At 51.4% G+C, this 23640-nt stretch overlaps 1 protein-coding gene across 1 annotated transcript in view; it reads left to right on the top strand.

The window, feature by feature from the left end:
• The window catches only part of MYO18B (myosin XVIIIB), a 242026-nt gene that overhangs the window by 22771 nt on the left and 195615 nt on the right, over nucleotides 1-23640 (top strand). The window contains exons 6-12 of the mRNA XM_081802559.1: nucleotides 48-67; nucleotides 150-380; nucleotides 4750-4948; nucleotides 6884-7026; nucleotides 7841-7941; nucleotides 8273-8336; nucleotides 18071-18215. Coding sequence (XP_081658685.1) covers nucleotides 48-67; nucleotides 150-380; nucleotides 4750-4948; nucleotides 6884-7026; nucleotides 7841-7941; nucleotides 8273-8336; nucleotides 18071-18215 — 903 coding nt within the window. The remainder of the gene's footprint in view (nucleotides 1-47; nucleotides 68-149; nucleotides 381-4749; nucleotides 4949-6883; nucleotides 7027-7840; nucleotides 7942-8272; nucleotides 8337-18070; nucleotides 18216-23640) is intronic.

Genomic DNA, 23640 nt, shown 5'->3' with positions numbered 1-23640 from the left:
GCAGGGGTGTCCTTATTTCATTTGTAGGGTTCTGTTTCTCTCTCCAGAGTCTTCGCGTTCTGTCCTGGTCTGAGGCAAACAGCTCTCCAGGGACGGGGTCACGGGGGCTTGGTGTGTGTGCGTGCGCGTGTGTGTGCGCGCGCATGTAGGGCCGGGGGTGGTGGTATGGAGGCCCAGAGGACACTTTGTGTGATGCTTCACAGGCTAACCCCCCTGAGCTGGACCAGGCTGAGGACCTGGCCTCCCTGGTCAGTGTCAACGAGTCAAGTGTCCTGAACACGCTTCTACGCCGCTACCGGGCACAGCTGCCCCACACCTTCAAGGGGCCAGACCTGATCGTCCTCCAGCCCCCAGGGCCCCCAGCGCCCTCCGCAGGCAAGGTGAGCGGGTCATGGGGACAGGGCCAGGGACAGGTGCCTGACGGGCAGGGTGGGGTGGGGTCCCCTCTGCATCTCAGGGGAGAGCAGGGCAGCCAGAACCCCCTGCAAACCCGTCTGTGAGTAGCATTCTGCCAGATAGAAGATCCGGGGCATTGTGGGCATCGTGGTCATCGAGGACCGCCTGAGCCCCGCTCCGTAGAGGGGAACGATGGGTGACGGCTGGAAACAACGGGGGCGTTAGAGACTGTAATAACGACAGAAAATACCGAACAAATATCAGCTCCGTGCCAGGCACTGCTTCAAGCACCTACCTAGTGTCTCCGCTAATGCTCACGCACACCTGCAAAGACAGGACCTTTACCCGCTGCCTGTGGCAGATGCAATCTGCGGGGTCGGCCCTCAAGTTCCGCAAGGGGTGAGACCCAGGCCGCCAGCCTTTCTGTGCTCCGAACTCTACGCTGCACATTCAAGAGTCCCAGTCACCCACATAAATCAGGAACCAGAAGCCTCGATTCTGCTTTTACTTGTTTTTTTTTTATCCTGCAAAGTGTAGAAATGGCCGGGTTTTGGCTAGACAGTCTCAGCAAAGGCGAGTTCTCAGCGCCCCCTTGTGGCGATGCCTGCAGCCACACCCGAGCCACCTGAGCCCGATCCCCTCCTGGTCCCACAGGCTGATTGAGATACTGAGGGAGGGTCTCTGATGCCGGGCGTGGGGGAAAAGAGCAGGGAAGAAGACAGAGAAGCCTGCCCTTGTGGGGCTTCCATCCTCGAGGGGGAAGACAGGCTAGACTAGCAAAGACAACAGTGGGTAGAGCGGCTGAGTGTGGGGGAGAGAGTGGGGAGGCGGGGACCAGCGGGGGACTGGGTCACAGCAGGTCTTACACGAAGTCATAAGGATTCCGGCTTTTGCCCTGAGTGTGATGCCAGCTTCTGGGGGTCTTCAGCAGAGACGTGAGATACCGCGGGTTATCAAAGACTCCCCTCGGCTGCTGCGTGGAGGGTAGGTGGAAACGGGATGAAGTGCAGGCAGGACACCTGCTGGAGGGCTCACCTGGGCGCTGTGATGAGGACTTGACAGTTGGGGAAGGTGCAAGCCTCTAGCACAGCCACTAATGCCCCCCACCCCAGGGTGACTTGGAAAGATCACGACCTCTCTTTGGCCTCGTTGTTCTCATCTGTTAATTGGGGATGAAAAGCTGCATCTTGCCCCCTGGTGTACCATGGGACAAATCTATCCATAGCCCGCAAATGATGCTAAAGTCCATTTAAAAAAGGGCCGATGGCTCTGAACCTCCCTCCAAGACTCCTCTTCTCTAGGACACACCACCGCACCCTGTCAGGTGTTCCCCAGCCCCGCCCCCGCCCAGCCCTGTTGTCTGTGTACCTGTGTACTCTCACCTCCCTTGCTGTGAGGCCTGTGCTCCTGCTAGTACAACCCCAGGCCTCTGAGCCTTCCAAGAAGCTGTGTGGTTCCGCTTGCTCCTTAGAAGCCCCTGGGAGATTTCGTACAGGCCCTACAGTGAGCCAGATTCTTGCTGACCATGCTGGACTGAAGCATCCTTTGCAGAGCCTGAAAGTGTAGGCATGGGAACATGCTCTGTAAGGAGGAGTTTGAGTCAGGTGATGCCCCAGAATCCTGTAACCCTGGGATGGGAGCGGGCCCCGCTCAACGGTCCCGCTTCCCAAACCCCAACCCGAAACCCCCTTCTCCACTTCGGCTGAGTCACGGCCAGTTCCTCAAATGGCCACCAGGTGGGAGCACAGACCTGCGGTGAGCCTGGGCCCGGGGCCACCTTGCAGATGGGCTTGGTGGAGCCTGGGGTGGGGCTGGGGGGGCCTTTCTCACTGGGGGCGGCTGGGAGCTGAGTGTGTGCCTGGGGGTGGGTGCAGGGGTGCGTGGGTGTGAGCATGAGTGTGAATGTGCGCAGTGTGGACGGGTTCAGCTCCGTGTAACGGTGGCCTCTACCATCGTTGGGCAAGTGTGCCTGTGAGCACCATGCGAGGCACGTGAGCATGCGTGCACCTGTGTGTGTACATGGGGGCCTGGATTGGGAGGATCCTCCCTCTGCCCTTCCAGCGCCCCTCCCGCCCCCGAGGGGGCTGACAGGTGGGATAGCCTGTCCCTTGAACTTCAGCGTTCCCCGAATGCGAGGTGGCTTCGGGGCTCAGACCCCAGGGCCCTCTGCCCGCTGCATGCCCGAAGGCCATGTCCAGCCAGTGCGGGGGCGTGTCCCACCTTTGCCAGCTTTGGGGATCCTGTTGAGCCCTGTGTTTTGTGTCAGGACAGGAACTCATTATTGCGTTTGGGTGTCTTGGGCAGGGAAGGCCAACAGAGGATTGGGGGCCAAAGGTCCAGGCGAGGGGAAGAGCCGCCATACTGGGGTTTGCGCCCCTGGTCCTGCTAAGGCAGTGGAGAGGGCAGATGGGGTCTCGCTGAGCCCCGGGGTCGCCTACATGTCAGGCCAGGCTTCGGATGACCACCTCCAGCCGGGCCCGCTGCCCTGCCCATTTTGGTGCCTTTCCACTGACCACTCTGCCTCCCATCGGCCTCTTGCCTTCCACCCACAGGCCACGCTAAGCAGACTTCTGTCAAGGTCACCAGTGGTTTCCCTGCTGCCCAAACCCATTGCCAGATGCTCAAGTCTCTGGTTTCCCCTTACTTGGCCCCCAGCAGCATTTGGCGTGGCCAAGCCCCCCCTCTTCCTGCAGACGCTCCCTTCCCGAGCCCCAGGACTCCCCTGTCCTGGTTTTCCTTCTGTCCCGCCGGCCCTCCTCCTCAGCCTCCTTCACCCGCTGGTCTCCCTGACCTTCCCAAGGCCAGGTGCCCCATGCCTGTCCCCACACCTCTTGTCTCCTCCTCCTTAAACGCCCACTTCCTTGGTGATCTCATTCAGGCTCATGGCTTTAAAATGTCTCCCATGAGATCTAGTTTAATTCTTTGTTTTGTTTATCATCTGTCTCTTCCCAGCAGAAAGCAAGCTCCACAGGGCAGGGCTGTTTTGTTTTAAGTCAGATTTATTAAGATATAATTTACATACGGTTCAATTCAGCCTTTCCAGCCTATAGTCCTGGAAGTTTCCAACACATGCAGATGGTTGTGTGACCAACTCTGCCATCAATTACAGGACAGTTCCTAGTTCTCTGGACCCTGTATCGTCCCCCTCCACTCCCATGTCCTGCCCTTGGCTGCCACTGATCTGGGTTGTTTTGGTTTTTTGTTTTTTTTTTTTGGTCCCTAGAGTTGGGCCTTTTCTGGAAAGTCATATAATTGGAATGGTGCAGCCCATCACCTTTGAATTGGCTTCTTCTACTTCCCACGATGCATTCCACGTTCAGCCATGTGGCCCGTGGTTCTTGTACTGTGTGCGTGCCCTGGCCTAGCCACTCACCGGGTGACCAGTTGTCCCAGTTTCCCCAGGATGGAGGGGTTTTCCGGGACAGGGGACTTTCAGTGGTCAAACCTCGATGGCAGCTTACCTCCATCCCCTCGTTCAAAGGCACTTGGGTTGTTTCTAGTTTCCAGTGACTTCAAATATATATCCAATAAAACTGGTGCCATTGAAGGTTTTTGGTGAACTTATATGGTCGTTTCTCTTGGGTAAATACTTAAGGATGAGATTGCCAGGTTGGGTGATGAGCGTACATCTCACTCTTTCCCAGAGTGACTGTATCATTTTAACCTTCCTACCGGCATCGTATGAGACTTCCAGTCGCTCTGTATCTTCACCAGAACTTGGTAGTGGGTGTTAAAAAAAATTTTAAGCTTTTTTTTTTAAAGGCATTCTAATAGGTATATAGATTTTCTTTACCCATTTTGCATAGCGCTGTGCCCCCCCCCCCCAGTGCCTGGAACAGTGCCTGCCACATAGTCGACACTCCATATATATATATTTTTTAATGAAGAGTAAATGAATGGCCGAATGGATGGCTGAATGGAGTGGAGGACCTCAGGTATTACCTAAAACTGTTATGACAAATACATGGCATACATACCACCAGCTACCCCATGCCTCATTCTGTTTCCGTGGCAGACATCAGTAATCAATCTTGCCATTTTATCCAGCTGCCTCATTCTGGGCAAGTACTAGCCAATAATGAGCTAACACAAGCCTCCAGGGAGCTAGAGAGGAGACCCAGACTCGGAGTAGGCTCAAAGGCTGCTGAAAGACTCACAGTGGGTCAGGGGCAAGACTAGACCCCAAGGCTGGGCTTTTGCCAGTAAAATTCAAGACTCCTCTGACAAGGCTGGGGTAGGATGACAGGCAGGGATATGGATCTGGGTTCGAGGCTGGGGTGGGGCACTGTCTTGGAGTGCTCCCTGGGCACTGGCTGGGGTGGGAAGACTGATGTGTAGGATATCTTCCTGCAGGTGCCCAGGGGCCGCCGGGATGGCCTGCCAGCCCACCTTGGCTCCCTGGCACAGCGGGCATACTGGGCACTACTGAGCCAACGGAGAGACCAGAGCATCGTGGCCCTGGGCCGCAGTGGTGCTGGGAAGACCACCTGCTGCGAGCAGGTCCTGGAGCACCTGGTGGCAATGGCGGGCAGTGTGGATGGCAGGGTCTCAGGTACAGTGGTCTCCAGATGACATGTGTTGGGGTGGGTTGTAGGGGAGGGTGGGGAGAATTGGAGGGGGCACTGGGTTGCTCCTCCTTATGTCCATTCAGCTAGCATTCACTGAGCACCATGTTTGCTTCTGGGGAGGGCCACCTGTGGTCCACTGGACACCCCTGTGCAAATTAGAAAAAGGTACTCCTTCCTCAAGACATTCACAGCTATCTGCAGAACAATCATCATACACTGACATTGTTAGAACCCAAAGCTTGCCTGCCATGTGCTTGGAAATCATCCTAATAAATATACAAACCTATGATTGTATGATGTAAATGACGTGCCCCTTAGAAAAGGTGTCCTTGTACAGTGCACAACCTGCTCAACTGTACAGAGGACCCAATAAGTAAAGACAGAAGGGCAGAGACTATGCTCATGAGGAGTTGACAGCCGGAAGGGAAACCGAATTTCATATATGTTCCAAACTTGAATGCTCTGCACAAAGTGCTGGCAGAGCTGGTTAGGAGAGAGGTGGGGGGAGCCCAGAGGAGAGGGGAGTGGGGGTTTCCTTGAGGAAATGATGTTTCTGCTAGGTTTTAAAGAGAGAGTACCAATTAATAATAATAATAATTTTTATAATATTAATAATAACCGTAGTAAACATTTGCTGTGGACTTACGTGCCCGGTCCTATTCCAAGTATATTAACTTATTTATTATTTAAAGCAGCTTTATGAGGTAGATATTATTCTTCAAATATTATAGGTGAGGCCATTAAGACTCAGAGAGGTTAACTATCTTGCCCAAGGCCACACAGCTAATACATCCTAGAGCTGAGAGTCAAACCCAGACATTCTGGCTCCAGAGCTATAGCTCTTGGGCCCGTGTTCTCGATGTTTCTTTCATTGTTGCACCCCTAAGGAGACTTTTTAGACATTTTTTCTCCCAATCCTCCCCTACCAAGAAATGTTAATGCCACAGATATACCATGACCTCTTCGTGCAGTTTTTGCTTATCTGTGCTTTATACGTTAGAAAGTAAAATTCTCCCCACCTGCAAGAGTCAGCTTTTGCCCTCTTGGGGGCAATATCCTCTCCACTGAGAAGTTACGGCCCAGGCCATGTTGCTTTTCTAGTCGTCACAATTATAATACTAGCCACACCACCTTTGGAGCATGTTCTAAACACTTCATATTATTAAAATCTTTTAGGCTGCGTGACAACTGCATGACGTAGGTACTATTATTATCCCCATCTTCAGATGAGGTATCAGAGGCATAGAGAGGCCGATTTGCCCCTAATTAGGTAACTAAGCCGAGGCAGAGCCCATATTCAAATCCCCTTAAGTACTGTGTGTGCTACTGCCTACTGGGGTTATCCCAAAGTTTAGCCATCGGTGGCTCTTCACCTGGCCCATAGTAGGGGCTGGGGATAAAATGGGGAGAGGCACCAGTCTTGGCACTCTCAAAATGTAGTTCTGCTGTGAGTGTGTGCGTTGGAGGGTGGGAGTCAGGATAGACTGTATCCAGGTGCCTGCACGGTGCCTAGCGCACAGTAGGTGCCCAATAACTAGTTGTGGAGAGACTGCAGGGCTTTTTAAGACTGCTGATACCCCGTGAGCTCCCTCAGAGCAGGTCTGAGAATGTTCAGGCCCTGCACTCCTGCATCAGGCTCAGAAGGCCCCTGTCATCGGACTGTATCTATCCTGGCCCCGTGTGTCTCCCCTTCTTGACTCAGTCTTGCTGCCCCTGCATCCTGCTTGCAGGACACAGCAGGGCAGCAGTGAAATGTGTGTAGTTTAGTGCTGAGCTGGGGAGGTGGTGGAGAGCCTGCTGGGGCTTGGGGCCAGATGGGCCTGGACCGGTGCAGCCTCCAGTGGGGAAGGTCATCCTGTGAGAGGTGGGGGTGGCAGCTCCTGGGTCATGGGTGATGCCCTGCCTCATGCCTCCAACAGTGGAGAAGATCCGAGCTACCTTCACCATCCTCCGGGCTTTTGGTTCTGTGTCCACGGGCCACAGCTGCAATGCCACCCGGGTCACCATGGTGATGTCACTGGACTTCAATGCCACGGGGCGAGTCACGGCCGCTCAGCTCCAGGTGGGTGCTCTGGGCGGACGGGAGCGGAAGGCCCTTGGGGCTGCAGTGTCCCCAGTCCCACCCAGCAGAGGCCGCGCCTCCACCTGGGACCCTGGAATGTATCTCAATGGTTGTGGCCCCCAGCTCCTCCCCACCTCGCTCAGCACCCCGGAGCATCACCGGCCTGTCTGCACCTCCGAATGTCGCGGGGATGAAATATTCATGGGTAAATATGTAACTCAGCCTCTCATTAGCTGGGTCTTAAAAGCGTAAGCTGAAATTAAACAGACGCTCGCCAGCCTTCTGCGGCCCCGCTGCATGTAACCAACACATGGCCTGTTTGTTCCTATCTCCACGATCACCCATGTCTCTCTCCCCTTCCCACCTCAAACATGCTGTTTGAGCAGAAAATAGGATTAGTTTATTAGAAGGGTGGTTTGTAAGCCGAGCTGGGATAATATCCAGACTCAAAGAAAACTCATCGGTGCCAAATAAGTCCCTTTTCTGTCCTGGCCCTGCCATTCCCCCATTAATCACCACTTGGGTCAGGTTAGTAAGCTTCTGTTAAATACGAATATGTTGGAGATTGGCTCCGTTTAATTATTATTACTTTTGGATGCTTTCATCGGAAAGAGTCTATTGCAGTAGTTGAGTCCCTGGACGGGCTCTGAATCAGTGGGATAAAGGACGGTGCAGGTTCTATACGGAGGTGTCCGATGGAGTGCGGACCTGAGCTGTTGCCCTCAAGAGTGCATTGGGGCAGAGGGGCGCCCCAACGGGGTCGCCAGCAGGTGTACCCCGGGGGCTGATCATGTCCCGTCTGTTCCCGTTGCAGACGATGCTTTTGGAGAAGAGCCGCGTGGCCCGGCAGCCGGAAGGGGAAGGCAATTTCGAGGTTTTCTCCCAGATGCTAGCCGGGTTGGACCTGGATCTCAGGTGAGTGACAGAACTAAGCAGACGGCAAGGACTCATTCAGGTCGGCTGTTCGGATATGACCGTGGAGCACGTTCGCGCAGAGGGCCTGGAGTAACACCCGCTCCCCTGGGTGTATGTAGTGATTCTTCATGCCAGGGTTTCCTGGCATTTAGGAAGGGTCACGGAAGGGCAGGGAGTGCAGAATATTCCAGAAAGGGGACTAGGGCCTGGGGCAGGCACTGGGGCCATCCGGGCCATGGCGGGGAGCCCTCTGCCATGAGGACCACGTGCTCTGCCAGGCCTCTGGTGTGGGCAGCCCCTCCCCGACTTCCAGTCTCTTCTCTGCTTCCAGGACGGAGCTATACCTGCACCAGATGGCAGACAGCAGCTCCTTCGGCATGGGTGTATGGCCTAAGGTAAGGAGGGGTCCTTCGGGGGGGTGGTGCGGATGTCTGTGTCCCCACGGCCAGGATGGGAGCGTGATGGAGGGGCTCCCTGTGTGACTCTTCTCCTTTGCCAGTGGGGTACATGGTTGGCAAGGACGGGTCGTGTGGGGGCCTGGGCTGGTAGGGTAACTGACTTGTACACATAAGGGGGACCAGAAGGCAGTATATGGAGAGGTAAGCATGTGGGCTCTGGGCTCAAAGCCTGGCTTTGACACTTATTAAATACATGTTCCAACCTCTCTGAACACTTGTCTCCTCTTCGGTCAAATAATGCGAATGGTAGTATCTGTCTCATCAGGTCGGGGTGAGGGGTAAATGAAATGATGTGCATGAATTGCGGAGCACGGGGCTTGGCCTAGATCCATCAATCAGGTACTCTTAGTAGATATTATTGGTGACTCACATGGGTAGGGGCAGTCAGAGCCTGCTTCCTGGAAAATGTGCTCTGTGAGTAGGACCTGGAGAGATGGTGGTCACTTGTTTAAAAAACAGGTGTTGACTTGTTTGTTTATTCTTTTATTCATTTGTTTATATCTTAACAATTTTTTTCTGAGTCGCCCCCCACCCTACTACATCCACCAGCTCCTGTGCCAAGCTTGTGCCAAGTGCTGGGATTATGGTCTCCGTTCATGAATTTTTACTCTATCCGGAGAGATGGATGCACGTATTAATGCAGTCGTGTGAGATACGAATATGCCAGATGTTGCCCAAGATGCTGTGGGCACCAGAGGGTAGTTGAAAGAGCTACTTGGTCTCAGTCAGAGAAGGGACATTTGATGGGGTTTTGAGGAACGAATAGGAGTTCACCACATAGGGGAGGTTAGATAATTTCCACGCCAAAGCCTTTTTAACAAAGATACGATCTGGGAAATAAATAGTGCTGGAATAATGGGGAATCCTCATGTCAAAAATGGATTTCAATCCACAACCTCACACCAAACACAGAAGTGAACAAAGAATGGATTGTAGGGCCAAATGTAAAACTTAAAGCCATACAGTTTCTGGAAGAAAACAAGGGGAAAATTTCTCTAGCTTTGTTTTGGGTAAAGGTTTCTTGAATATGCCACCAAATACACAGTCCATAAGAAGACAAATAGATAAACTGTATTTCATCAAAATTAAGAACTTCTGCTCTTTGAAAGGTACAGTTAATATGAAAATACAAGCCACGAACTGGGAATAAATATTTTGAAATCACATAGCTGATAACAGTATTTGAATCCAGAATATGAGAGATGACTGTCTAAACACAATAGATACAACCTGATAAAAAAGATGGGCAAAGATTTCAACGTACATTTTGCCAAAGAAGACACACGGATGGTTGATACGCACATGGAAATAGGCTCTACATTACTAGTCGTTAAAGGAATTCAAACTAAAACCACGATACGCTACTGCTGCACAATCATGAGAATGTGTGCGTTTTAAAAGATTGATCATACCAAGTGCTGGTGAGAATTTGGGGCAGCTGGTACTCTCCCACATTGCTGGCGGGGCTGTAAAAAGTATCACTGTTTAGGAAAACAGTCTCCTAAAAAAGCGAAACCTACACTTTCTGCACGATGCACTAGTCTACTCCTAGGTATTTATGCAGGAAAATAAAAGTGCGTGTCCAGACGAAGGTTTTGACATGAGAGTTCTTGGCAGTTTTATTTGTAGCAGCCCAAACCTAGCAATGCCTAATAACCGGTGAGGGGCTGCTGGGTGTCGATGAAGATAGTAGACGAGTCAGCGATAAAAATGAATGAGCAACTGGCATATCTGAGAACATGCTGGCTCTCAAAATAATTATGCTTAGTGAAAAATCTCCAGTGAGGGGCACCTGGGTGGCTCAGTAGGTTAAGCATCATGATCCCGGGGTCCTAGGATCGAGTCCCACATCAGGCTCCCTGCTCGGCGGGGAGCCTGCTTCTCCCTCTGCCTGCCCCTCCCCGCTGCTTGTGCTCCCTCGCTCTCACGAATAAGTGGATAAAATCTTTTTAAAAAAAAGAAAAGAAAAATCTCCGATGAAAGAGAGAATAACTGTATGATCCCATGTATGTGAAACTCTACAAATTGCAGACCGACCAGCAGTGACAGAAAATAGGGCAGTGGTTGCCTGGGCATTGGATGGGGGCAGGAGGAGGGGAGAAAGGATGATAAAAGGGAACTTTGGCGGGGGTGATGGATATGTTCACCATCTTTATTGTGGTTATAGTTCCATGCATATCAGATTATACCTTTTAAAGATGAGTAGTTTATCCTTTGTCAATTACATGTTAATGAAGCTGTCTACACACACACACACACACACACACTGCTGGGTACTCTCCACAGAGTTAAGGATTCAGCAGGTCTGGGGCAGGGCCTGAGAATCTGTATTCCTCCCAAGTCCCCAGGTGATGCTCCTGCAGCTGCTGGTTCAGGGACCACCCCACCACCACCAAGGACCACAGACATGGAGCTGATTTTTGCAGTAGGAGTAAGATGATGCAGCTATTCTATCTTTAAATTCTGGGGGCTAATCCACTCTTCTTCCAACACCCCGTTTCGCTGGCAGGCATCCACAATATGGTTTTCTTCCAGACCCTTTCTCCCTATGACTGGACCCCTGACTTTGACCGTGACCTCACAGGATGAGAGACTATCCCAAGCACTGGGTTTTCCCGTTGGTGTTAATGAACTGGCCAACTGTATCCATTTGAGTGTGCGAGAGGATTGTTTTTGAGGAGAAGAGCCCCAGCCTGTTCCTTGTGAGCTTTCCCCAGCCTGACTTTTTGTTAACAGTCTGCACACAGGAATGGGTCACAGCGGGAATCCGTGTCAGGCAGGCTTTTGAAGTAGATTTCTTTTTGTGTGTGTGTTTCTGGGGGGTGTTTTCTTGAGACCAGTTGATTTGCGGGGAACTGGTAGGGTGTTCCTTTGTTCTCTCTCTGCTATTTGGCAGGTATCCAGGGAAACTTTCCTCAGTGTTCTAAGAACAAAAATAAAGTCTGAAAGCTCACTGCTCTTTGATCCCAGCCTGGGGTAGTTTTCTGGGGCTGGATGGTCCCAGTATTGTCTCAGTAAGGGCATGTGGTGGTCCGGAAATACCCCCAAGAATGGGAGTTGCTAAATACAAGCTCCCCAAGTTCCCAGATTGAGCACACAAGCATACAGGATGCCCAGAACTTCATCTTGTAAGGGATCTAATGCACAGCATGGTGACTATAGTTCATAATTGTGTTTATCGCATACGTCCAATTTCTTAGGAGAGTGGATCTTAAGTGTTCTCACCACACAACAAAAAATAGTAACTATGTGAAGTGACAGATGTCTTAATTAACTACATTGTGGCAGTCATTTCAGAACGTGTACCTAGATCAAATCATCACATTGTTGTACACCCAAAATATACAATTTTTATCTGTCAATTATAACTCAGTAAAACTAAAAAAAAAAATACCCCACAGGATGACTGGTTAAATTTGAATTTCAGATAAACATGGAATAATTTTTAAAGTATAATTATGCCCCAAATATTGCATGGGGAGGCATAAGGGTTGGAGTCATATCAGAGAAGGCTGCCTGGAGGAGGTGAGCTGGACAGTGAAGTTGGACAGGGGCAGTGAGGCCAGCATTCCTGCTCTACCAGATATTGCAGGGAAATATACTAAAATGTTACCCATCGTTTATCAGAGATTCAAATTGAACTATATGTCCTGCATTTCGTCTGGCAATTCTACGGCCCAGTTCATCCCTGGCTGAGCCTTCTCCTCCTAGCCAGTCCTGCTGACTTGGATCAGTTCTGCTCTGACTTCATCTGTAACCGTGGCTTTCATTGTTCCCTGAGAATTCACTGATGACGGTGGTTAAGAAATGGGTTCTGGAGTCTGACAAATCCAGGTTCAAATTCCAGTACCAGATGGGAGGCCTTAAGCAGGGTGACTTCATTTGCCTGGGCCTCGGTTTCCTCAAAGGTAAAACTGGGATGCTAATAGCCCCCCCCTTGCCCCCAAGTTAAATGAAATGAAACCCACCAAGTGCTTGGACACTCAGCTCTTATTATCATGATTATGATAATGATTCATTATTACCTTGTATGACAGCATGGGACTTTTGTCTCATTAGTCTTTACTCTATCCTCTAGTTTATATTCTTAATATTTATTTTCAGGGGCACCTCCATGGCTCAGTTGGTGGAGCATGTGACTCTTGATCTCGGGGTCATGAGTTTGAGCCCCACGCTGGGTGTAGATTACTTTAAAAATATATATACACGCTATATACATACACAGCATGTATTGATTTTGAAGGCTCTGGGCAGAGCCCCCAGCAAGAATGCATGATCCCCCATCTTCCCATTTGGAGATCTCGTGTCTCTCTTTGGATCCATTGCCTGCGTCCTGGGAGCTGGGGTGGTTGCTGGGAATCCCAGAGGAGCTGGGAGAAGGGAATTCGAGAGTTTGGGGGTCTCCTTCCTCAGCCGGCCTGGCTCTGGGGTCCTGGAGCATGGGATTAGTAGCACCATGAGCCTGGCGCAGTGGGTGGATAAACTCTACCTCAGCATCGGTGGCTCTGACTCAGGGACACCAACCAGCAGCTCGTTGACATTGACTCATCAGTGGATATTTATTGATCTCATCGCGTCCCAGGCACTGGCACAGAGTTTTAGAGGCGGGTGGGAGCCGCCACGGCCACATCTTTGAAGCAGATCCTTCGAAGCCAGAATGACAAGTGCTGGAATCAGAGGTGTGTGTCAGCTGAGGCCAGGCTGGGAGGGGTAGAGGTGTATCAAGGAAGGCTGCCTGGAGGAGGTGAGCATGAGCTGGTCTGTTGGTGCACTGAATGAGGTCGAACAGGGGCAATGCGGCCAGCATTCCTGCTCCACTGAGCGCCTGAGGCAAAGGGGAAGGTGGAGCGTGGCTGCAAAGCCCAGGATGAGGCCCGGGGCCATCAGCTGGAGCAGGGCCCTGGGCCGGAAGCACTGAGCCCTGAGGGATGGTGCTGGCCGCCCCCCCCCGTGGCTGCCTCCGCTCACTGACTGTCAGTCCCAGCTCCTGGTCCCTGCCCTGTGCCCTTACTGCCTTCCACTTTCAGCTTTTAAATGGACCTCATTTGAGATCTGTCAGGGCACCGGGACACATTTGAAATCACAAAGCTTTCATATTATTTTCTTCTTCTCTGTAATTTATTTTTCTGCAACCTAGCCTGATTTTTTTTTTTAAGTGCCCAGCAGCAGTGATAATAATAATCATCTTTGCCTCCCAGCAGTTTGCTTCTAGCTTTTACCTTCCAGGCTTTGACCTGAGGCACATTTATTTTTTATGACCCAGTTGTCAACTGTGGAGGAATGATCTCCAAATGGGAAGATGGGGGATCATGCATTCTTGCTGGGGGCTCTGCCCAGAGCCTTCGCTTCCTTAATCCTCCTAATGGTCCTCTGAGCAAAGGGATTTTTATCACATCTGGTTTTCAGGAGCAGTAACCGGGCTCAGAGAGGTGAAGTCACTTGCCTAAGAGCACACAGCTTGGAAGTGGTAGAGGCAGGGCTGGACCTGTCCCCAAATCTGGCACTATAGCCCGTCCCCCTCTGTCACCTCAATCCAGTGTTGTGGCTGAAGACCATGTGCTCTGGGGTTCACTGTGCACTCTGGGGTCATTTATCCTCTCTTGGACTCAGTGTTCGCACCTGCGGAATGGGTAGAGCCACACCCAGCTCCCTGGTCTGCTCCTAGCAGTGGGGGCCCAGTAGAGTATCTGGCAAGCAGTGAATTTTCTCCTCCCCAGTTGGGTGACTTTGGACAAGGGCCTAACCTCTCTGAGCCTCGGTTTCCTCCTCTGTCAGCAGGAGAGACCCACACCTACCTCACAGAGTATAAGTACCTAGTGCAATGTAGCAGCTGCTCAATTCATGTTTCCTCTTCTCCCTCCTTAAATGGACTCCCAGTGCCCAGGGAGGATGTGAGCATGGGGCGGAACGGCTCAGGTATGGGGAGCTCCGGGCTGACACCTGTCCTGCCCTCCCCACGTTCTCTAGGAGGTTCACCCACCTGTGTGGGCACCGATATTTCTTTTGCAAGTGAACTGAGCCCACTTTCAGCATTTTCCTCCTAGAGCCCGCCTCAGGGAGAAGATGCTCACGTGCCGGCTTTCTCTCGGCCAGGGAGTCCTCCAGTAGCCGCGGCTCCCTCAGAGAGCAGCTCCCAGCTGCAAACCGGGGCTCCCCACTGCCCGTCTCTCGGGGGGAGACGGGCCTGCACGACCCACCTGAGGGTTCTCGGCACCCAAGCACCACGCTCCCTCCCCCAGCCCCGTGCCCTTCTGCTTGGAGACTCTTCCTGTCCTGCCCACCCCAGTCCCCATGTCCCCTGGCTTATTCTGTTTGCTTCATGCACCACTACTTCCAGGAAGCCTGTGACTCTCCCCAGAGTCTCCCGCCCGCCCCCCCCTGCAGTCACTCTGGCTCTCATTCGGTTTGCACATCTGTCCTCCTCATTGGCCTGGGAGCCTCTCAAGGGCAGGACCATGCCCAGTTCACATTCCATGGGGTGCTGGGCGTGCACATGGGCAGCAGTGGGGGAGGGTGTCCGGGAAAGCAGAACAACCTGGGTCAAGGCACCACGGGGAGAGATGCAGCGGTGCACAGGGACCAGCATTTATTAGGCACCACTGTGTCCCGGGGCACTATGCTGGGTGCTTTACATGACTCATTTATTCTCACAGTGGCCCTGGGAGGACGGCGGGCTACGGTTTCTGTTCTACAGAAGTGGAAACTGAGCCCCAGGGCAAGGGCCAGAGATCTGTACAAAGTCACTCTGCTGGGAGCAGAGAGTCCAGGGGACGGCCAGCTCTGTCTGACTCCAAATCCAAACCTGGCCACTCTCTGCATTGAAGGAATCTCCTGGGCACTCTAAGCACAGCCCAGTCTAATGTGGAGAGGGCATTCTGGATTTTTTTTTTCCCCCTCACTAAATTACCTGCAGTCTTTGGTTGACCTTGAGGCTTTGCCTCAGATAAACTCTGGGTATGGTGTGAGTTGGCTTTTTTTTTCATTATTTTATTTTATTTTTATTTATTTATTTGAGAGAGAGAGAGAGAGAAAGCACAAGCAGGAGGAGGGACAGAGGGAGAGAGGGAGAGGGAGAAGCAGACTCCCCACCCAGCAGGGAGCCCGACCCAGGGCTTGATCTCAGGACCCTGGAATCATGACCTGAGCCGAAGGCAGACGCTTAACAGATTGAGCCACTGAGGCGCCCCTAATTTTTTTTTAATTGAGGTGAGACATAAAACGTATAAAGCACACAAATTTTAAACCTCCAACTCAGCGATGATTATATTCTTAAGCACACCTGTAGCCACACCCCAGATCGACACCTAGAACATTCCTCATTCTGACAAAGGCTCCTTCGAGTCTCTCTGCCGGCAGGTGTGTCCCTCCCGTCCCAGAGTCATCACCTGACTTGTCTTACCAGAGGCTAGTTTGGCCCGTGTTGAACCTCGCAGAGATGGGAGTCCCAGGGTGCAGAGTCTTTGGTATCTGGCTCCTCTGGCTCAGCCCGGGTCTGTGGGATTCAGGTGTGTGGTCGCACCCACCAGCGGCTCGTTCTCGTTCATTGCTGAGTGATCCTCCAACACCGTGCCCCGGCTACACGGCCCTTTGTTTATTCCTTCTCCTGTGCATAGACATTTGGGCTGTGACTTGACGTAGTCCACTAATTTCACTGATCTCTCCGTGCGCAACTGGGATGCAAGGAGTGGCTTGCACCCCAGCACTGGGCAGAGGTGTTTGGTTCCTTGGAAATTCAAAGAACTGTAAACATCTTCCTGATCCTAATGGTTCGGATCAGAAACATAGACATTTGTCTCTCTCTATTTTCTGTTGCAACAGAGTCGTGGGGGGGGGGAGGGGGCGGGAGGGGGGGCAGGGAGAGGAAGAGAAACAGATGAAGCTTTAGGGGAAGTTTCTCCTCTTCACATGAGCTCAGTGGCAGATGATGGAGTCCACCTGTAATTTAAAGTCAAATGCTCAGAGCTGACAGTGGGAATGATAGTAAATGTGTAGCCACTGTCCTTTTGGTGTCCTTTCACTGCTACTTTGAAATCTCATAAATAACTGAGAACATGTTGGTCAGATGCCCTCCCTCCCTCCGTGGGCTCCAGCGGAGCAGCGGCTGTTGCTAGGCTGAGCTCCTGGTTGCTAGGGATTTTCTGGTCCTGTGGTGGCCCAGAAATATGATGGATCAGTGGCACATGCTTTTGCTATTAATTGAAATATTTTCACAGCGAATCTCTCAATGTCACCGCCTGCTTTGACACCGTCCCAATTGGTCGCTGATCCTTGCAGGCTTCTTTCCTGGTTAGAAATGGCTTGAATGCAAGGGGACAAGCAGCCTGGACTGGAAATCAGAAAAGCCCTGCATCTGATACTAATTTGCTGTGCGACCTTGGGCCAGTGTTCTCCCCTCTCTGGGCATACTGGATTCTGCAAAATTCAAGGACCTGCCAGCTTTAACAGCCTACCATTCATCGCCCACGCTCTGTAAGAGGGCCAAGTGCAAACCAGCTCCTCATTATCTGCTGGTGGATTAGTGACAAAAGAATTCTTGTCCCCAGCTCACTTCCTCTCAGCCCAGCAGGTTTCTGGGCTAAGTCTTCTTGGCCAGATGGTGTGTGCAGGAGTTTCAGACTCATTTTAATATTCAATCCCGAACATAATTGGGATCATAAATCTGAAAAAGAAAAAAACAACACCCTACAACCCATAAACATCAGAACATGTCACTTTCTCATTCCTCCTGCTTAAAAATCTTGGGTAGTTTCCCATCACTTGCACTGGGGATAGCGAACGGTTGGTTTCCCCTTCAGTTGCTGGGGCAGATCAGTTGGTGTCGGCTGCAAGGGGTGGTGTCCTGAGAAGAATCGGGGACTCACTGGCTTGCTGCGGGCTCTTGATTGATTACTGATGCCTGCCACAGGTGCAGGAGTGTAGACAGGGGCGTGCGTTTGCCAGTTGATTACTGATGCCTGCCACAGGTGCAGGAGTGTAGATAGGGGCGTGCGTTTGCCAGGCGTGGCACCTGCAACCTGCTCAAGCTCTCTCTCTTCTCTGTCAGCCCCGCCTCCAAAAAGATCTGCTTCTGCACCCGCATTCAGAGGCTCACCTGTTGTCTCCTCAGATCTCCTTTGGTCCTGTCGTTCCCTCTGCTCGTCGGGACTTATTGCATTCAATTGGTCGAATGATGCCTAGTCATCTTCCAAATTCAATCTCGGGTTTGTTTCGCCTTCTGTGACCATCTATTTGCCGCTTTTGGGTGGGATTCATCAGCGCCTTCCTGCCTCTGAGATCCCACTGTTCCCCACTCATACCTGGCCCCCCGTTATGTCTCCTTCCACTGCTCCCTTGAGAGGCCCCCCAAGTCAAGTGCTGGGCTTCCCTCGGCTTTGCATCCTCAGGGCCCAGTACCGAGCGGAGCCTCAAAACAAACAAACAAACAAAAAACCAAATCTCCCGAATGAACACATGGATGAATAAAAATCGCAGAGCATTCCAAAGTCAGATAGAAATGATTTCTAGAACTTTCCCTACAGTTGGAGCCCTGGGTGTCAAGCCGCACAGCCTAGTTGTGGGTCATTTACTGCGCTAATAAAGCGACCGCACGTTTCCCCCGAGGGTGAGCCCTGAGTCAGTGCTTCGCCTTTTCTCCACCCTCACGGCCTCTTCCTCTCTCCCTTTGCTCTCAGCCTGAAGACAAGCAGAAGGCGGCTGCCGCCTTTGCCCAACTCCGCTGCGCCATGGAGACACTGGGCATTTCGGAGGGCGAGCAGCGAGCCATTTGGAGGGTGTTGGCAGCCATCTACCACCTCGGCGCGGCGGGGGCCTGCAAAGGTACGTGCTCCCTGCCCAGCTCACCTGTGCTACCAGTTGTCTGTGGCGGCAGCTGCCACCACGAGGAGGGACAGGATCAATCTGTCATCTGCGTCGCTGGGCCTGTTCTCTGGGAGGCTGCAGGACCGGGTGCGGTGAGATGGAAATGGGGCTGGGGTTTTTCAAGGAAACCTTGTAGACGGAGATATTCTCCATCTGTGCGGTCCAGAACCAGCCCCGAGCAGCATGGGGCTGTTGAGCCCCTGACATGCAGCTAGCGCAACTGAGGGGTGGAATGTTTAATTGTGTGACATTTTCATTAACATGAACTTAAGTAGCCGTCTGTAACTGGCAGCCACAGCGTTGAGCATGGAAGCTCCAGAACACCTGAGAGATAGCTGGGTCCAAGCAATAAAGGTGCTGTGTTTCTACCTAGGCATCTTGGAGATGCTCCCCCACCTTACGTGCTGAAGCTTACGCAGCCATCCTTCTCCTCCTGAGTCTGCTCCCCGCCCTGAGTTGTCTGTTTACTGAGCATCCCTACTTCAGCTTGGTTTCCCAAGTGGTTCTGGTCTTCCCTCTTGCCCTCACCCCTCCCTAGCCGATCATTATTCACCTTGCCCTGTAGAGGATCTCTGTGACAACATTTCTGTCCTTGTTCCTTGTTTCTCTAGTCTTACTGTTTGCCAGTCTTTTTTTTTTTTTTTTTTTTTGCTTGGACTGTTACAGTAGTCTCATTGCTAATGTCTACATTCTTCCCTCAGTCCATCTTCGTTGTGACCCCTGGGCTCTTTTCTAAAAACTATAGGCCTATTGTGTCATCCCCTGCTTAGAATCTTCCCGAGGCTCTCTCTTGCCTGCTAACTCAACTAAAATTCCTTGACTCGGCATTCAAGTCTCCTCACTTCCCTAACCACTTTCTTTGGTCTCTTTTGGCTCTGTAAAAGGTCCCAGGGAGACAGTGGGGATCCAGAGTAGCATGGCTCCTGCCTTCACGAGGATCATGGTGCCTTGTATTGTGATCGTGTCCTTGTCTAGCTCTTTCTAGTTGGGAGTGCATTCCTTGTGGCCTGGGACATGGAGTTGGGATTTACGTGTTGAATGAATATGTGTGAATTGAGGTCTGTCCTCTGGGGCTGTGTACCGACCCTGGCTGACATTCTGGGTCATTTGTATGCGGGCAGCAGACTTCTGGAATATGTTGGCACATCATTCCTGCCATCCCCACACTCCTGGGCCTTGGGGTCTATTCTTTCAATTCTCGTACATGTGAGCTGCATGTATTGGCCCACTGATTTGACTTTGGAAATTTCTAGAAGTTATGCTGAGTCAGAAATAAGTAAGGTAGGGATCCCCGAGTTGGTCCAAACCAAGGACAGACATGATTGACTCGGCAAAGGTGAAAAGTCAAATGCCACCTCCCTTTCCAAAAATCAGTTGTGGGCCATGCTCAACACGTTGGCTACTGGGGCATCACTACCATTTTGCCTGTGGGACTGTAGGGTCTCTCTCTCTCAGCTTCCTTGTCACCAAGACCAACGTGGGTCATGCACACCATAGTGTGAGAACATGGCCCCATCTCCAACCTGAGCTGCCTTTCTTTCCCTGCAAAACTCTAATCATCTGGTAAAATCTCTACCTCTGCAATTGGCTTTGTCCCCAGGAAGGGTCGGCAAACTATGGCTTATAGGGCTAAATTCAGTCTGCTGTCTGCTTTTGGACAGCAATAAGCTAAAAATAGTTTTTATATTTCAATTAGATGAATATCTATCTATCTATCTATCTATCTATCTATCCATCATCTACCTACCTATCTGTAAAATTTGGGGGTGTGTGAAAATTCTATGGTATTCAAATTATAGTATCCATAATTAAAATTTTATTGGAACATGGTCATGCCCCTCATTTACATGTCTCTGGCTACATTCCTGCCACAATGGCTGAGTTGAGGAGTTGAGACAAAGATGGTGTGGCCTGCAAAGCCTCAAATAATTACTATTATATAGCCCTTTACAGAAGAAGCTCGCCCAGCCCAATCCTGCACCAACCCATGCAAGATCACAGCAACTGGGGGGCTTCGTGCCTCCCAAGTGCCTAAATGTTTGATTTGCTCTGAAAAAACTCCTCCATCCCCCTTAGACCCGGCCATGCCAGAGTGAGGATGTTAGGAATCTGTCCCTGCCCCCAACTTGATGTGTGACCTTAAGCAAGTCACCTCTGCCTCTGGTCACAGTTTTATCAGATGTGACATTCTGCTGTTGAGCCAGATTCAAGGTTCTTAATCTAGTGAATTTGTTTTCTGACAGTTCTGGAGGCTGAAAGTTCAAGGTCAAGGTGCCAGCAGGGTTGGTTTTGCCTGAGGCCTCTGTCCTGGGCTTGCAGAGGCTTGCCTTCCCGCCGTGTCCTCACTCATGTGTGTGTCTGCGTCCTGATCTCCTCTTCTGATTAGGACACCAATCACATTGGATTACGGCCCACCCCCAGGACCTCATTTTACCTTAATTATCATGTTAAAGCCTTGATCAACAAATACAGTCACAATTTGAAGTCCTGGGAGTTAGCACTTTAACATACGGATTTGGGGAAGACATAATTCAACCCATAACACATCCCCATCCCTGAGATGAGCCAACATCTACTTTGTGCCCAGACCTGGAAGAGGGAGGGATATGAGGGGCTGTGAAAATTGGGCCCCTTCTTGTGAATTTATCATCTCATAAGGAGACATGAGGCTTCCTACCTAGGACCATCAGCCAGCTTTGTGAGCTGGCTGGGTCGAGGGTGGGATTGCAGAGGTCAGAGCAGGAAAGCCATGAAGGTTCAGAGTTGGGACATCCATGGGCTGGGGACGAGTTGAAGGAAGCAAGCCTGTTTTACAGAATGGAAAGCTGAGGCTCTTGGTGCAATTAACCAGGATTGAACACCAGACTCGTCTGAGCTTCGGTGATCTCCTCTTTCAATGGGCAGAGAATGGGATTGATGGGAGGATCAAATGGAATACGGATGAGGAAGCTAAACTGGACTGGGTCCCCTAAAGCAGACCCTGAGACAAAGATTTGGGTACATGTATCCTTCTGGGAGGGGATCAGCAGTAGGGGAGGGAGATAGGGAAGGGAAGGCAGGTGATACTTTAATGAGCACATCACTTCTGGGCAACTGGAAGCCCAGTTCCACTGGGGACCTCTGAGCGATTCTGAGGAACATGGCTCCCAATTGTATTACCCGGGAGACAAGGGAGCCGGGGTATTTATCCACCGCCTCCTCCTTCTCCCTGATCGAAGGTTGCTCCTGGGAGGCATTAACGCCCGCACTTCCAGCCTGTCCCGAGCTTGAGCTGAGCATGTGCCTGCAGCCAGAGACGGCAGGGATGCACAGACAGGTACCCGCAGTGCCAGACCAGGGACATGCATGGGGTGGCAGGTCTGGGATGGCCAAGGCAAGGGATGGTGGATCGGTCATCAGAAGAGGCTAGCTCGAGGCAATCCTTCAGTAGAAGGCGAGTCTAGGATTTTGTTGTCGATCCCAGCATAGATGACTCTCCTCAGGTGGCCCAGCTGGTTGCCTCTCGGCTGCACTGAGCTGACACAGGATTGCCCCCCCCGCCCCCCCCCAGACACTCTGCAAGGTCTGCAGATGCGTGGGATCTGCCTCCTGATTTCCACCGTCAACTTCAACCCTCTCTACCTCCAATGCCACAAAACAGGCTCGCAGAGTCCCCTGGCCCTCCGACCGGTCACCAGAGGAGTTCAGTACATGGGGTTTCTCCCCCTACAGGGCACGTGGGAGGCCCCCTCTGATGTGGGCTCGGGGACCTGCCCCATACCTGGAGCTGTCTGTAACGCTAAAAGGGAAAGTCACATTTATAAATATTTTATTAATACATGATTATGGCAATAATTTCTCCCAGCCTCCCCCCCACCCCACCTTATAAATTATTTTAAGAGGAGCTGCTGTCAGTCTGCCTGGGAGGCCTGCCCGATGATTTACTTACTATATATTCTGTTCTGGAAGATTTCATAATAGGTTGCTCTAAAATCAGCTATTAAGAATTTCAAAGTCATATATAAATGTCTTTGCTTTGTGTCATAACAGATCATTTTGAAATATATTAAGAATCATTTCCATTAATCAGGGTTTTTTTTTTTTTTTTCTCATTAAAATGATGTTCTCCTCTCAGCGCGCCTGGCTTCCTTATTTTGAGAGCCCTGATCTTATTTTTTAAAAACCAGTATCAGTCCCTGTGGGAGATTTTGGGGCTCATAACCGGACTCAGGGTTTCTGAAATGTTAGGGCAACGACAACAGCCACCACGAATTATCCGTTTAGTATTTGACCGTTTCAAAATCACTTGTACTTTGATCGTGCCTCTTGATCGGATTCAATTCATGCGGTAATCTGGTGAGGACCAACAGCGCTACGGGCAGGAGTCCGGAGCCAGCCTGCTGGGTGCAAGCTTTGGCTTGGGCTCACCAAACCTCAGTTTTCCGCTCTATAAAATGGAGCCAATAGAGGCCCCGGCTTGCAGGCTCGTTGTGAGGATTAACTGAGTCAGTGCCCAAAAGTGCGGGGTACAGGACTTGGCTGGTCAAGTGTGGGCTCAGAAGTGTTCGCTGCCATGCATCTCCCTCTGTTGGATTAAAGAACAGAGACTCAGAGAAAGTATGTATTTTACCTGACATTGCACAGCGAGTATGTGCCAGAGTACTCGGCAGGTCAGGCTCCCTGCAAATATCCCTCCGCTCTCCTTGCCTTTGCAACAGGCCGTGAGGGTCGTCTCCTAATGCGGAACGGATTTGTTTTTCTGGACCCTGGGCTGAGAGCTTCTAGACGTGGTCACTGCAGCCTTAGAACAGCCTGGGAGGGGTGAGGTCTATTATGATGCCCATCTAACAGGGCACACAGCTAAAGTCAGAGGTGGGATTTGGACCCAGGTCTGCCCAAGCTCTGAGCCCAAACTTGGGGGACTACACATCTTGCCTCTTGCCTCATGCATTGCTGCCTCTGTCCTCACAGGCTCCCAGAGGGCTGGTGGGGTCACTTTCTCAGCTGGGCTCTCTGAATTGCCTCTGAAGCCAAATGTGGGGGGCTTTCCTTAGGCCAAACAATTCTCTGATTCTCCAGACACCACCTGGGTGTCCCACAATTCAATTCAATTCAATGCAGACGCTGGAGTCCGTGCAGACCTCACAGGTTAAGGGCTCAGTCCCACAGGCCTGCCCGACTTCAGACCCCCGGACCACACATTTGGGCCACCTGTACTTCTGACCGACGAGCTATAAAGCTGGGGGCTTCCCGCCACCCCCTCGGGTTTGATGATTTGCCAGAAAAGCTCACAGAACCCAGGAAGGCACTTTACTTACCTTTATCCATTTATTATAAAGGATACAACCCAGGAACAGCCAAATGCAAGAGATGTGTAGGGCAAGGCATGGGGGAGGAGTTCCTT

Source organism: Leptonychotes weddellii, chromosome 13, assembly GCF_054177405.1.
Source record: "Leptonychotes weddellii isolate Sample4059 chromosome 13, ASM5417740v2, whole genome shotgun sequence".
NCBI lineage: Eukaryota > Metazoa > Chordata > Mammalia > Carnivora > Phocidae > Leptonychotes > Leptonychotes weddellii.
Note: the sequence above shows the minus strand (reverse complement) of the source record. Positions and strands in the feature narration are given on the sequence as shown.